We start from the raw sequence: 14,888 nt of genomic DNA, 5'->3' as shown, positions 1-14,888 counted from the left end.
TACTTATTAATCCCAGAAGTATGAAAATGAAAGAGGGGTTCTTGTGCATTAAACAGAGTAATCTCTCTATTAGACACACAGGACGAATTTCTCCTCATGAGAGTTTTTCTCTTTTCGTTCTAATGTATCTGTCAAATGAACAATCTTGTTTATGTCAAAATTTCCCCAGAGTGACCACTGCAATTTCAGATTGTCCTTTGAGAAATTATAGCAATTACAGAGACATGTACCTGACTTACAATATGAAGGGAGGGATGTGTGGTGTTGAAGCCTATGAAACTGAGAAGGCCCCATGAAAACTTAACATAGGTGCCTGTTCAATGTCATGTCTCCAAAACTACCAAAAAACAGTCAGTCCAAACTGATAGCCACACAAAGTTTTTTACAAGATTTTGAAAAGTTGACTCAGGAAATATTTGTTCAAGGAATACAGATTCCTGTGACTTTCTGAACTCATTGTTTATTTAGGTCACCTGGATGATGACATTGTGGGAGCAATGCTTGTCCTCTTATGATAGACATATTCAGACTCAGCAGAAGAAGTGATGTTGAAAGAAATCTCCTTTCTCTCTGGATCAAATTGGATCACATAATCAAAGGATTACTAAATTGTTTTCTTATTCTTAAGAGGAAAAAAAAATAAATAGCATTTGGGAATGTGATAAAAATAATTAGACCCAATACTATACCTATGTCACTGTCACAGTTGGAGAGACAAATGTCCAGTGGTCCCAGAATAGTGCACCACTTGTAGTCTAGAATCGTGAACTTGGTTAATGAGGGTATTTTAATTAGATATTTGCATAAGTTTGTGTTTGTTCACTGCTGATCCTCCAAAAGACCACCAGACAGTTCTGTTCATCAAGAGAAACCAATTCTCTTAGATTTACCACAATAATGGAAAACATCACCTAATAGAGTCAGTCTTACTAGTGTCTCAGAAAGGAGAATTTATGAAAAGATGTTAATATGCCCTAGAGCTTTCCTTGCAGGGGATGGAGTACTTGTAAGGACTGTTAGAGTTCATGAATAAAACCTTGTACTACTGGACATAATGGGAAGAGGATCTTAAAGTAAGATTGATGAACAAACTGTTGTGCTTGGTAAATAACTTATGTTAGTTGGTTTATAGTGATACTTTTCAAGAAAAAGTATTTCATCGAGCAAAGAGTAAGTTACTATATATATATATATATTTCTCAGTATTTGTAAATATAGGACAAAAATTTGGTTCACTTCAGTTCTCATCATCAAAGACTGAAATTCTAAAGGTATTTTTTTCCTTTCTTTGTGTTAAAAAATGTCCTCTCTACATGTCCTTTTAAATACAAACACTTTTGGAAAGAAAGCACATAAATAGAAGTGAGCTTATTTTTTTTACACACTTCTTACAAAAAGGTTATGAGATTACAAATTATTATGAGTTACTGGTGACAGAGAATGCTTTTAAAATAATGTGGAAGAGACAGAGGGACACTAAAAGTTGTAATAAGAAAGACTTTTCCCAAATTTAATTATTTCAATATTTTCCTAACTGCAGCCTAACTGCAATGGGGACTAGCTAGCAAATACCGAAAGCCTCCTAACAAACCAAAACCCTTGCAAACTCAAGGATAGCTCAATGAATGTGCTTTACACATTTCATTCATCAATCTCTCCCTTAATTTTCTCCAGTACTTTTTCCCTAGCTAATACCAGCACTTAAGATCTTTCCTGTCTTGTTTCAGGAAAGTTGAGTTCCATCTCTCTCTTCTTTTTCAACAGTTTTGAATAAAGTCTTTCTTGCTTTTTGAACTTTCATGCAATTTTTACTTTGATGAATACTTTTCTAAGAATCCAGGATTCTACAATTCTTAGAAAGAAGCCACTTGCTCCTATGGGTGAAGTCTCTTTACAGATCTATTTCATTAACAAAGAACAAAAAATGGTAAATATGTCTTTTAGGTCTTAGACTTTCCCTTTAGAATCTCTTTACTAAATAACTTTATATAACATAATACAGAAATAGAAAAATAATTCATAGAAAAATATGATTTTTCTATGCAATGATAGCATTATTTAGTGATTTACTTATATATACAAACCATTTTTTTTTGAGGTATGTTGTGAATATTCTTCATGTAGCTTAAACTACATCCAACCAAAGTTAATTTTGAATGTAGTATTGTGATAGATGCCTACAACAGTAATAATGAACCCACGTAAAGGAACTTCAGTGGGTTTTGGGACACCTAGCTGCCTCAGTCGGTTAAGCATCCAACTCTTGATTTTGGCTCAGGTCATGAGCTCACTCTTGTGGGACAAAGCCCATACAGGGCTCCATGCTAGGTGTGAGGCTGCTTAAGTATCTCTCTCTCCCTCTCTCTGTGTCCCTCCTCTGCTTGCTCTTGCATGTATACACCAGAGCTCTTTCTCTCTCTTTAAAAAAAAAAAAAAGAATTTCCATAAGTTTTGTTTTATTTCTTTTCTCCTTGGGAAGAAAACATCAGCTATTGCCCAGATTTATGACTGTATTACATGTCGTCATCAAACAAACATTCTTTAATTATCAAGAATAGAGTAAAATCTTATTCTATTTTATGTACATTTTTAATATTAGGTGTTTGTATAATTACAAATATTATTAATGACTATCAATATACTTACTAATTGTAATATCATTATAAGTTAATCATTAAATTATAATTTGATCATAATATAATTTATTAATATAATACTAATCATATATTAATACATGTAAATGCTGAACTTTCCAGAGTAATTTCTGTTACTCTAAGCTTACACATACATGAGTAGATTTCAGCCATTCTTTCTTTTTTTATCAGAGTCCATTGAAAATCTGATGAAGGCTAGAAACATTTTACTTACAACAACATAGGCACAACCACAATGTTTTGCACAAAATTTCAAAGGGTTGAGAAACTGTTTTAAGTAGATTTCTTGATTTTCTACATATTCAAAAATTGATAAATCTTTTCCCTGGTTGTGTAACATAGATTCAAATTTGTATGCACTCACTGATATAATTTACTGTATTATAAGATTTTCTGAGAGACTTTTTCTTACATTTGAATTTAAATATAGAAAATTAAAATTTTATTAGAACACTAGACTATATGAAAAGGTGAGAAATTTCACTGAAATATCAAATTANGTGATGGTGTTTAGATATAGTAAATAATTTCAATAAAGAAAAATTAATCATCTTCAACATATAATAAAAGAGTCTTAAACAAAGCATTCAATATAATTTAGGTGTTCATATGACAGTCTTCACACAAAGGAGAGTATTGTTTTAACATTATTTTTGAGGAAATTTCATTACCCAAGTATTCTTTAGTTCTTTCACATTTTCTTAAATCCCAGAAATAATTATTTTGAAAATAATTTATTTTGAAAATAAAGCAAAAAATAAAAGTATATATTTATAGGAAAAAATAGTTTGTCATAATCTGAATTCTGCACTATTATTCCTTGTTATTAAAACATTGTTTTCTTTCTAAGGTTTGATTATATATTATTTAGTGACTTAGATTTATAATAACTAAAAATAACTCCTTAGTGTATGACATTTTTCTCTTCATAACAGTAAAATATGCATTCTTTTGTATTTTTCAGTAGAAATAGAGAATTAAGCATACACAAATATTCACAGACTCTAGGCTTTGATTGTGTTTAGTTGGTAGCATTTAATTTTCTTCTTATATTGTATTGAATCATCCCAAACTATACGGAGAAGTTGAAAACAAGCAAAAGCTATATAAACCAAATATTTGAGAATCATTAGTTTTTAGAAAATTTGCATGAGCCAAATGGATCAAAATATGTACTTTTGACTAGGCCCCTGAGACAAACAACATAACCAAATAGAAAGGTGGGGCAGAAGTTATAAGGGGAGAAAATGAGTTCAGAGCTGCTGTCAGAGACATAGGGTCAAAGTCTGAATAGCAAGAATGGAGTAAGCATATAAAATGTCTCTTTGCTGAGGGACTACATTAACTGTGCTGCCTAGTCTTCCTCTATTTTGAAAACCAATATAATTTACTCCCTAAAAGAAATTTTAATAGGACTGTGCATGCTTTTAATTTTATTTTATTTTACTTATTTTATTTTATCTTTTTATTTTATCTTATCTCACTTTATTTTATTTCTTTTCTTTTCTTTTTTTTCTTTTCTTCTTTTCTCTTCTCTTCTTTTCTCTTCTCTTCTCTTCTCTTCTCTTCTCTTCTCTTCTCTTCTTTTCTTTTCTTTTCAAAAGGGAGCATGTGAGCAGTCGGGGAGAGGCAGAGAGAGAATCCCAGACAGGCTCCACATTCTCAGTGCAGAGTCCCATGCTAGGCTGGATCTCAGGAACCATGAGATCATGATCCAAGCCAAAATCAACTTGAGCTGAAATCAGGAGTCAGTCGCTTAACTAACTGAGCCACCCAGGCTCCCCCAAAAGATTCTTAACTATAGAGAACAAACTGATGGTTACCAAAGAGGAGGTGGGTAGGGGGGATAGGCTAAACAGGTGATGATGATTTAGGGGTGAGTTTATTGTAATGAACACAGGGCTATGTATGGAAGTGTTAAGTTACCATATTGTACACATTTCCTGTCTTCTGATGGTTTGGGGTTTTATTTGCTGCTCTTTTTCCAGCTTGTCAAGGCGTAAGTTTAGGTTGTATATCTGAGACCTTTCTTCCTTTTTTAGGAAGGCCTGGATTGCTATGCACTTCCTTCTTTTGACTGCCTTTCCTACATCCCAGAGGTTTTGGGCTGTGGTGTTATCATTTTCATTGCCTCCATGCACTTTCTAATTTCCTCTTTAACTTCTTGCTTAACCCATTCATTAATTTAGACTCCAATTATTTGTTATCTATCCAAATTTTTCCTTGGGGTTGATTTCATGTTTCATAGTGTTGTGGCATGAAAATATGCATAGTATGTTCTTGATCTTTTGTACTTGCTGAGGGCTGATTTGGTTTCCAGTATGTGATCTATTCTGGAGAGCATTCCACGTACACTTGAGAAGAATGTATGCTCTGCTGTTTTAGGATGAAATGTTCTGAATATATCTGTTAAGTTCATCTGGTCCAGTGTGTCATTCAAAGAAAGCCATTGTTTCCTTGTTGATTTTCTGTTTAGATGATCTGTCCATTGCTGTAAGTGGAGTGTTGAAGGCCCCTACTATTATGGTATTATTATCAATGAGTTTCTTAATATTTGTGATTAATTGATTTATATATTTGGGTTCTCTCACATTTGGAGCATAAATGTTTACAATTGTTAGGTCTTCTTTGTGGATAGACCCCTTATTATGATATAATGCCCTTCTTCATCTCTTGTTACAGTCTTTATTTTAAAGTCTAGATTGTCTGATATAAGTATGGCTACTCTGGCTTTCTTTTGTCAACCATTAGCATGATAGATAGCTCTCCATACCATTACTTTCAATCTGAAGGTGTCTTTAAGTCTAAAGTGGGTCTCTTGTAGACAGACAGCATATAGATGGATCTTGTTTTCTTATCCATTCTGTTACCCTATGTCTTTAGATTGGAGCATTTAGTCCATTGACATTTAGAGTGAGTACTGAAAGACATGAGTTTATTGCCATTATGTTTCTTGTAGAGTTTCTGGTGCTGTTCTCTGGTCCTTTCTAGTCTTTGTTGCTTTTGGTCTTTTTTTTTTTTTTTTTCCTGTCTTTTCTCTCCTCAGAGTGTCCCCCTTAAAATTTCTTGCAAGGCTGTTTAGTGGTCACAAACTCCTTTAATTTCTGTTTGTCAGGGAAACTTTTAATATCTCTTTCATTTTGAATGACAACCTTGCTGGATAAAGAATTCTTGGCTGCATATGTTTCTGATTCAANCTTTTTTTTTTTTTTTTTCCTGTCTTTTCTCTCCTCAGAGTGTCCCCCTTAAAATTTCTTGCAAGGCTGTTTAGTGGTCACAAACTCCTTTAATTTCTGTTTGTCAGGGAAACTTTTAATATCTCTTTCATTTTGAATGACAACCTTGCTGGATAAAGAATTCTTGGCTGCATATGTTTCTGATTCAACACATCGAATATATCCTGCCACTCCTTTCTGGCCTGCCAAGTTTCTATGGACAGGTCTGCTGCAAACCTGATCTGTCTTCTCTTGTAGGCTAAAGACTTTTTTCCCTGCTGTTTTCATGATTCTTTTCTTGCCTGAATATTTTGTGAATTTGACTATGATATGCCTTGTTGATGGGTGGGTTTTGTTGAATCTAATGGGAATTCTCTGTGCTTCCTGGATTTTGATGTCTGTGTCTTTCCCCAGGTCAGGAAAATTTTCCGCTATGATTTGCTCACATAAGCCTTCTATCCCTTTCCCTCTCTATTCATCTTTTAGGACCCTATGATTCCGATGTTGTTCCTTTTTAATGGGTCACTGATTTCTCTAATTTTTAAATCGTGCTCTTTTGCTTTAGTCTCCTTTTTTCTGCTTCATTATTCTCCATAAGTTTTTTCCTCTATATCACTGATTCACTGCTCTGCCTCACCCAACTTTGCCACCGTGGCATCCATTCAAGACTGAAGCTCAGTTATAGCATATTTTATTTCATCTGGACCAGCTTTTACTTCTTTTATCTCCACGGAAAAAGATTCTACTCTATTTTCAACACCAGCTAGTATTGTTATTATTGTGATTCTAAATTCTGGTTCAGACATCTTGCTTGTATCTGCATGGGTTAAGTCCCTGGCTGTAGTTTCTTCCTGCTCTTTCTTTTGGGGTGAATTGTTTCATTTTATCATTTTGAGGGAAGAAAAGGAATTCATAAGGTAAAAAAATTAAAATTAAAAAATTAAATACAACACACACACAAAATCAAATAAATGATGCTAGATACTAGGTGTGCTGTGATCTGGTTATTGAAAGGAAAGAGATAAATTTGAGGAAAAAAGGAAAAAGAAGAAAAATGTTTGGAAATTTGAGAAAAAGAAATAGATTAAATTGGAATGATGGAAGTAAGATAGAATTTTAAAAATTTACAAAATAGTAAAAAAATACTAGTAGAAAAAAATTAAGAAAAATATTTTAATAAAAATTGAAAATAAATTTTTTTTCTCTTTCTGTATTCAAGAAAAGGAAAATAAACAAAACAAAAAAAAAAAGAAAATTGAATAGATGGACCAGCGAACAGACTGAAATACAATTGAAATTATATCGTTTTCCCCCAGAAATCAAACTATGAAGCACTTTATAATTTGTAAACTAATCAGGTGGAGTGATTTGTGGGGTTCCTGAAGAGCGAGGTTCGCCCCCCATTGGGCAGAGCTTACTGTACAGGCTCCATTCGCGGTGCTGCTTAGCTTACTGGGGTGAATTGCTCTGGTGCCTGTACGTGTGTATGCACATGCACAAGAGGGTTGAAAATGCATCACCCAGTTACCCAGTCTCTAGTATGGGAACTCTGTGCTCTCCCTGACCAGGAATCGGGAACCTATCCTTTGTTTCCAGCTTCCATCCACTCCCTGCTTTTACACTTTGACCAAGCCATCAGGTTGCCAGGTGCCACCTCCCTCCTGAGTTTTATTTCAGATGTGACTGTGTTTCCCTCACTTCTGAGGGACTGTGGCTTTGACACTCTTGGGAGACTTTCCCAAGTAATGGCCAGGTGCCAGCAACACCCAGGAACCTTCACAGGACCATGCTGCTGCTGATGCCCAGAGACTGCAGCTGGGTGCTGCCAACCCCAGAAAAAGCTCATGCAATTGTGCAGCAGCAGCTTTTCAGGGATTATGAAAAATCACAACACACATCTGAGACCAGACTTCACCCTTAAAGACCTTTTACCAGCACCAGAGAATGTAGGTATTCTCTGGGGTCTGCTGGGACTGGGTGGACACACAGCCTCTTACCAAATGTCCTTCCAGCAGTGGAACATCTTCTCTCCAGGTGGCCCTAGAATCTCCAGGATCCCACCCTGCTCCTGGGGCTTTGCCCTTCCCACCACAGCACCACCAGGTATTGAGCTGTGGAGTTTCAGACTGTGCTCCATATAGAGTCTAATGGAATTTAAACCCTCTCCTTTCTCCTTTCTCTGTTGTTAGTCCAAGACCTGTGGCTGTTTCCACTTTTCCACTTTCTCTCCAGCTGCTTTTGGGAGTGGGTGCTTTTCCCATACTCTCCTCCCACCTCTGTCCTCTCTCTGGAAGGAAAATAATTCTCTGCCCTCCGCAGTTTCTCTTTCCCCTAGTTCACCTCTCCATACCACGTACCTACTGAGTTCTGTGGTTCAGGTTGTGCAGATTGTTATGTTACCCCTCAAATCAGTTTTCTAGGTGTGCAGGATGGTTTAGTGTTGATCTGGCTGTATTTCATGGATGTAAGATGGAAAAAAAAACTTCCATGCTGTTCTGCCATCTTGGATCCTCCCCTCCTACTATATTGTACACATGAAACTAATACAATGCTGTATGTTAACCAGCTGGAAATGAAATAAAAACTTTAAGAAAATAAGAAAAATACAAAAGAAAGTAAAGCTTATTACAAGAAAGTTTTTAAAATGTGTGTGTGTGTACCAAGCACAAGAGGAATTGGATTTTAGGATAAGATTAATTAAATTGCATTGCTTTCATAATTAAATCAAATCAACTAAAAGGATTCAAAAGTAAATAAGATAATGGAAGGCATGCACATTTAAACTGTCCAATTCAATCTTTACAAAACAGTACACCAAAAAGGAGTAAAAATAAAATCATTAATCACTTATGTTTATGTATATTCCACTTCTGGGTAATTTGAAGTTTTAGTATTTTGTATTTTCTAGCCATGTTGAAGGAGGAGAATTTGTATATTGGATTTTTTATATAGTATATTATAACTTTGACAAATTTTAATAAAATTTCTTGGTTATAAAACATATAAAAGTTAATTTCCTAACTTGATAATTTTACTGAAGTAATGAAGCTATAACATTCTTTTTAAAATAACTACACACTAATGTAATTGGGGATAAAGTGCAATCACAAATTTCAGAAAATAAAACTAATAATATGTGTGTATATGTATATACATATATATTATTATACATATATATGGAGAGAGAATAATAAAAGTGTCATAAATTGCTAATAATTATGCCATGTAAGTGCTAATTTAACTTTAACTTTGTAGGCTAATTCTAATAGGACCTCTTTAATTTAAGAAAATTTACAACAAATACCCTCTGCATATAGAAAATGATCACACATTCAAACAGTGAGGGATAAATATCTTTTTCTGAAGTATAAACCCTTAGACATTCAGACAAATATAGAGAAAGATTAGAGATTTATTTCATATTTTATCCATAGGCTAAGGGTAAAAGCATTTGAAAAAAAAAATTGTATCTATCCATGTCAAAGAGATGGTCTTCTTTCCAGTAGACTAAAAACCGTTAAGTGACTCGAGCTCCAAATAGAAAAATAGAGAAACAGATTCTCAGTTGACTCTTACCCAGCAGAGACTAGATGTTTATAAATCATTTATCTGTCACCAAAGGACTATGAAACTAATTTTCTAATCATTATAGCCATTGATGGGAAATAAATATAAACAACATAGTTTTGGAAAAGGTATGCCTGAATTAAAGCTGTCCATAAGAGATTCACTTCTCTGGCAACAAATTTTACATACTCGTTTTTGGTAAATACACTGGACATATTTGTGGAAGACCTCTGGAATGGTTAAAATGAAATATATTTTTTAACAGGCAAAAGTATGAATTCCATGCATATATGAAATAAGGATGTGTTCAAGATTTTTTAAAATTCATTTTTAATAAGGATGTATTAAAATGTTATAGTCAGGTGAATCTAGTAAGTCACTCAAGGAGAGAAAACTAAGGATACAGAAAACAGGTTTTCCATGGATCTGGTTATCAGTATAACGCTATCTCCACCATATCAGTTAACATGGAAGCTATATCTATAAAGTGTTTACAAATTACATTAAGATATTTTAAAACATTTGGATAATTGATATTGATTTATTTTGCTTTTTACAAAATATATATTCATGTTATAAATAAACTTAATATGGCTTTTTAAAACTGATTTTGATATAAATCGAAACTGAGTTTATTTTACCTTTGCTAAAGGAATACATGAATTTAATACATAAAAATAAGCATGAAATTCAAACTTTGAGATGATTGTAATATTTTCATGTGATGGACATTTGCAAAACTCTTTTTTTAAAATATTTTATAGGTGCATGCAAATGAATGCAATTGTTTGACTGAAGAAGGCAGTAAGGGATATTGGTGTCTGTGTATACCAAGATGGCCTGGCAAAATGTCTCTGGAAAATACAACTGATTATCAAGAAAGTGGGTGTCAACATGAAGTTACTTATAAAGATGAAATTAATAGATCCAGGTATTTATAAATTATTTGAACAAAGCATATCATCTAATTATCAAAAAGTTATAATTGTACTGATTAGCCATAATTGATTTTTTTAAATGATTCAACAATTCTATACATTTCTAAGTACTCACCAAGAAAAGTATACTCAATTATGTTTATGAATTTCACCTAAGTCCCCTTCCCCCCACCTCCCTTCTGGCCAACACAAGTTTATTCCCTATATTTAAGAGTTTTGTTGGGGGTGGTGGTGTTGTTTGTCCCTTTGTAAAAAATGTTTGTTTATTTATTTTGAGAGAAAGAGAAGATGGTAGAAGGGAAGACGGAGAGAGAGAGAATTCCAAATAGGCTCTGGGCTGTCAGCGCAGAGTCTGACATGGGGCTCAAACTCAGGAACTGTGAGATCATGACCTGAGCAGAAATCAAGAGTCGGAAACTTAACTGACTGAGCCCCCAGGTGCCCCTGTTGTTGTTTGCTGCTTTTTATTTTGTTTGTTTCTTAAAATCCATATGCAAGATAATATGGTATTTGTATTTCTCTCACTGATTTGTTTCTCTTACCATTATACCTTCTAGGTCCATCCACATTGTTGTAAATGGCAAAATTTCATTCTTTTTTTATCTCTCAGTAATATTATGAGATCTCTCTCTCTATATATATATCTATATCTATGTACATATATAGATATCTATATATCAATATGTCACATCTTCATTATCTATCTATCTATCAATGGACACTTGGTTTGCTTACATATCTTGGCTATTGTAAATAATGCTGTAATAAACATAGGGGTCCATATATCTTTTTGAATTAGTGTTTTTGTTTTCTTTGGGTAAGTATACAATAGTGGAATTACTGGATCATATGGTAATTCTATTTTTAAGTTTTTGAGGAACTTCCATACTGTTTTGCAAACTGTCTGCACCAGTTTTCACTCCCACCAGCAGTTAAATGAGTGTTCCTTTTTCTCCACATCCTTGCCAATACTTACTATTTCCTGTGTTTTTACATTAACTTCCTGAATTATTTTATAGTAACTAATAATAATATTTTGTTTAAAATGATTGGTATTTATATCTCAAACATATAAATATACAATTATTATATTATTTATGTAATGTTGATCCTATTCTATTATGTATAACAACATTAGCACAAAAAAGAGGGTAATAGAGAAAGACATATATTAATAATTTTTCTATATCACACAAATATTAAATTAGTGTCTGTGATAGATTAAATATATGGTAGACCTGATATGTTAAGGTATATATGGTAAACCCCAGAGCAACAATTAAGAAAATAACTCAATGTAGTAAAAACAGCATTATAGATACTAAAAATTTTCCCTAGAAAATATTTACTTAATACAAAAGTAAGTAGTATCAGAATGGAGATATAAAAACGACATGAGATATATGGATAACAAAAAGTAGAATGGGAGACATAAATAAATCCAACTATATTAATAATAACATTAAAATAAAATTGATTAAAAATCCAATTAAGGCAAAGATTTTCAAGTTAGATAATTTTTGGATAAACGTAGTATATATCATGTATAGGAGACACATTCTACATTTAAATGTACAAATGGATTGAAAGTAAAAGGATAAAAAATATATATATCATTCAATCAGCAATCATTGAAACCTTGGGTATCTATAGTAATATCAGACCAAAATAGACCTTAAAAGAAAAAATGATTATTGAGAAAACAAACATTTTTATAATTATAAAAGAATCAATTCACGAGAAGATGTAGTAATTATAAAAATATATGCAAATTCAAAATTTATAAAATTCAAAATATATAAACCAAAAACTGACAGAATTGAAGAAAGAAATGGTGAATTCAATAATAATGGTTGGAAACTCCAATACTCCACTTTAAGTAGTGGATGTGACATTTCATAGACAAACAAATACATAAAATTGAAGAACGCCACAGATCAAATAAAACTAGTAGACACCTATAGAATACTCTATTCAGCGGCAGCAGAATGGCAGTCTTCTCTAAAGCACATTGAACATTTTCCAAGATGTTAGTACAAGCTGCAGTATATTTAAAAGGATTACAATAATAAAAAATAAGTATTTTTTGACCACATGGAATGAAATTAGGAATCCAAAACAATAAGCAATTCAGTAAATTCATCAATATATGAAAATTAAATAACATAGTACACATAAATCAATGAATCAAAAAAAATACAAGGAATATAGAAAATCATTTCAGATTAATTAAAATAAAGATATGGCATGCTAAAATTCATGGGATATAGGCAATGCAGCATTTTTTTTTCAGTTTATTTATTTGTTTTGAGAGAGAGAGAGTGTTTGTGCAAGCAAATGGAGTAGGGGTAGAGAAAGAAGGAGAGAGAGAATCCCAAGCAGGCACCATGCTGTAAGCATGGAGCCCTATGCAAGGCTCAATCTCACAAACTGTGAGATCATGACCTGAACCAAAATCAAGAGTTGGACACTTAAATGACTGACCCACTCAGGTGCTCTGGCGAGATAGCATTTAGAATAAAAATTATGGCTATAAATGCTTATGTTAAAAACAAAGAATATCTCAAACAATATTCTAAACTTCCCCCTTAACATAACGGAAAAGGAGAAAATCAAATCTAAAGCAAGCCAAAGGAACAAAATCATAAACTGTAGAGTGAAATTAATGAAATCAAATATAGATAAATAATAGAGAATGTCAACAAAACTAAAAGTCCGTTTTGAAAGCATTGACAAAATGTATATGCCTTACTTTACTAACCAAGAAAAACAGAGAGAAGAATTAAATTACTAAAATCAAGAGAGATAAAACATTACCTAAATTAAAGGAAGTAAAAGGATTATAAGAAAACACTATGAACAACTGTGTATACAAAAATGTAGGTAACTGTGAGGAAGTGGGGGCATTCCCAGAAAAATACAAACTATTAGAACTGATTGAAAAGAAATATATCTAGGGGTGCCTGGGTGGCTCAGTTGGTTAAGTGTCCGACTTGTGCTCAGGTCATGATCACACGGTTCGTGGGTTTGAGCCCTGCGTCAGGCTCTGTGCTGACAGCCAGCTCAGATCCTGGAGCCTGTTTCGGATTCTGTGTCTCCCTTTCTTTCTGACCCTCCCCTGCTCACGCTGTCTCTCTCTCTCAGAAATAAATAAAACATAAAAAAAAAAAGAAAAGAAAAGAAATATATCTATTACAAGTAAAAAGATTTAGTTAGTAATTCAACAAAAATTCACACTAAGAAATGTGCAGGTCTAAATGGTTTCATTGGGGAATACTAGCAAACATTGAAGCAGAATTAATAGGAATTACTCACAAATACTCCAAACACTAAATGAGGAGGACACATATTTAAACTTATTCAACTAGACCATTATTACAATGATAATAAAACCAAAGACATCACAAGAAAAGAAAGCTACAGACCAATATGTCTTATCAATCTAAACATAAAACCCTTCAGTACAGTTATAGCAAAACAAATGCAGCAACATATAAAAAAAGATTATACATCACAACCATGGAGAATTTATCACAGGAACATAAGATTGTTTTAAGATGCTAAAATCAATTAGTGTAATATACCATATTAATAGAATAAAGGAAACACATGATATTTCCAATAGTTGCAGTAGGGAAAAGAAGAGATTTTAAGAACCTAACATCCCTTCATAATAAAAACAATCAAGAAATGAAAATACAATGGAGCTTCTTCAACCTGATAAAGAATACTGAAGAAGGAGCGGCGGGGGGAGGAGGAGGAGGAGGAATGAAGAAGAAGGGGAACAAGAACAAAGACAACAAGGGAAAGGAGAAGAAGGAGAAGGTAGGAGAAGGAAACATAAGTACATTATGTTTAATAATAAAGAAGACTATAAATGGAAATGGAAATAATAACAACAGTTTATATCTGCTAATATACATGACATAATCAAAAAGAAGGATTAATAACAAGTATTGGTGTTGGTGAGGGTTTGGAGAAACTGTAACCCTTTCACACTGCTGGTGGAATGTAAAAGGGTGGATGTGTGTGCATTGAAAAAGAAGCTGTCTGCTTTTCCAAAAGGTTACTTATGAATTTTTTATATGACTAAGCAAATCTATTTCTAGCATAGGCTCAAGAAGAATGAAGATAAACGCATGTCCTCACAAACACTTGTGCATTAGTGTTTGTAAGGTCATATTCACAAGAGTCAAAAAGTTGAAATAACCCAAATGTTCATCATCTGATAATGAATGGATAAATAAAATGTGTTATATTTATACAATGGAATATGATTCAATAATGAAAAAGAATAGATAACTAATAAATGGCCACAACATGGATGCACCTTAAAAGCCTTATGGTATGGGGAAGAAGTCAGTCACAATGCCACATGAAGTAGAACTAAATAAACAGTTGTTTAGCAAAACAGTGATTTTCAGGAATTTTTTTACTTATTAAAATTATTTTTTGTTCTGTGATATAACTCCATATTTCCCTGACTTTGTATTTCTGTTTATGCTAAAAAAAAA

The 14,888-nt window shown here is 33.0% G+C and overlaps 1 protein-coding gene across 1 annotated transcript in view; it reads left to right on the top strand.

Moving 5' to 3' along the window:
* LOC144226834 (protein eyes shut homolog) overlaps nt 1–10,377 on the top strand; it is a 160,674-nt gene extending 150,297 nt beyond the window's left edge. Inside the window, exon 8 of the mRNA XM_077758353.1 lies at nt 10,201–10,377. Within this exon, the coding sequence (XP_077614479.1) occupies nt 10,201–10,377 (177 nt within the window). The remainder of the gene's footprint in view (nt 1–10,200) is intronic.
* Nucleotides 10,378–14,888: the final 4,511 nt, after the last annotated feature.

Source organism: Crocuta crocuta, unplaced genomic scaffold, assembly GCF_008692635.1.
Source record: "Crocuta crocuta isolate KB4526 unplaced genomic scaffold, BGI_CrCroc_1.0 scaffold33, whole genome shotgun sequence".
Classification (NCBI taxonomy): Eukaryota; Metazoa; Chordata; class Mammalia; order Carnivora; family Hyaenidae; genus Crocuta; species Crocuta crocuta.
Note: the sequence above shows the minus strand (reverse complement) of the source record. Positions and strands in the feature narration are given on the sequence as shown.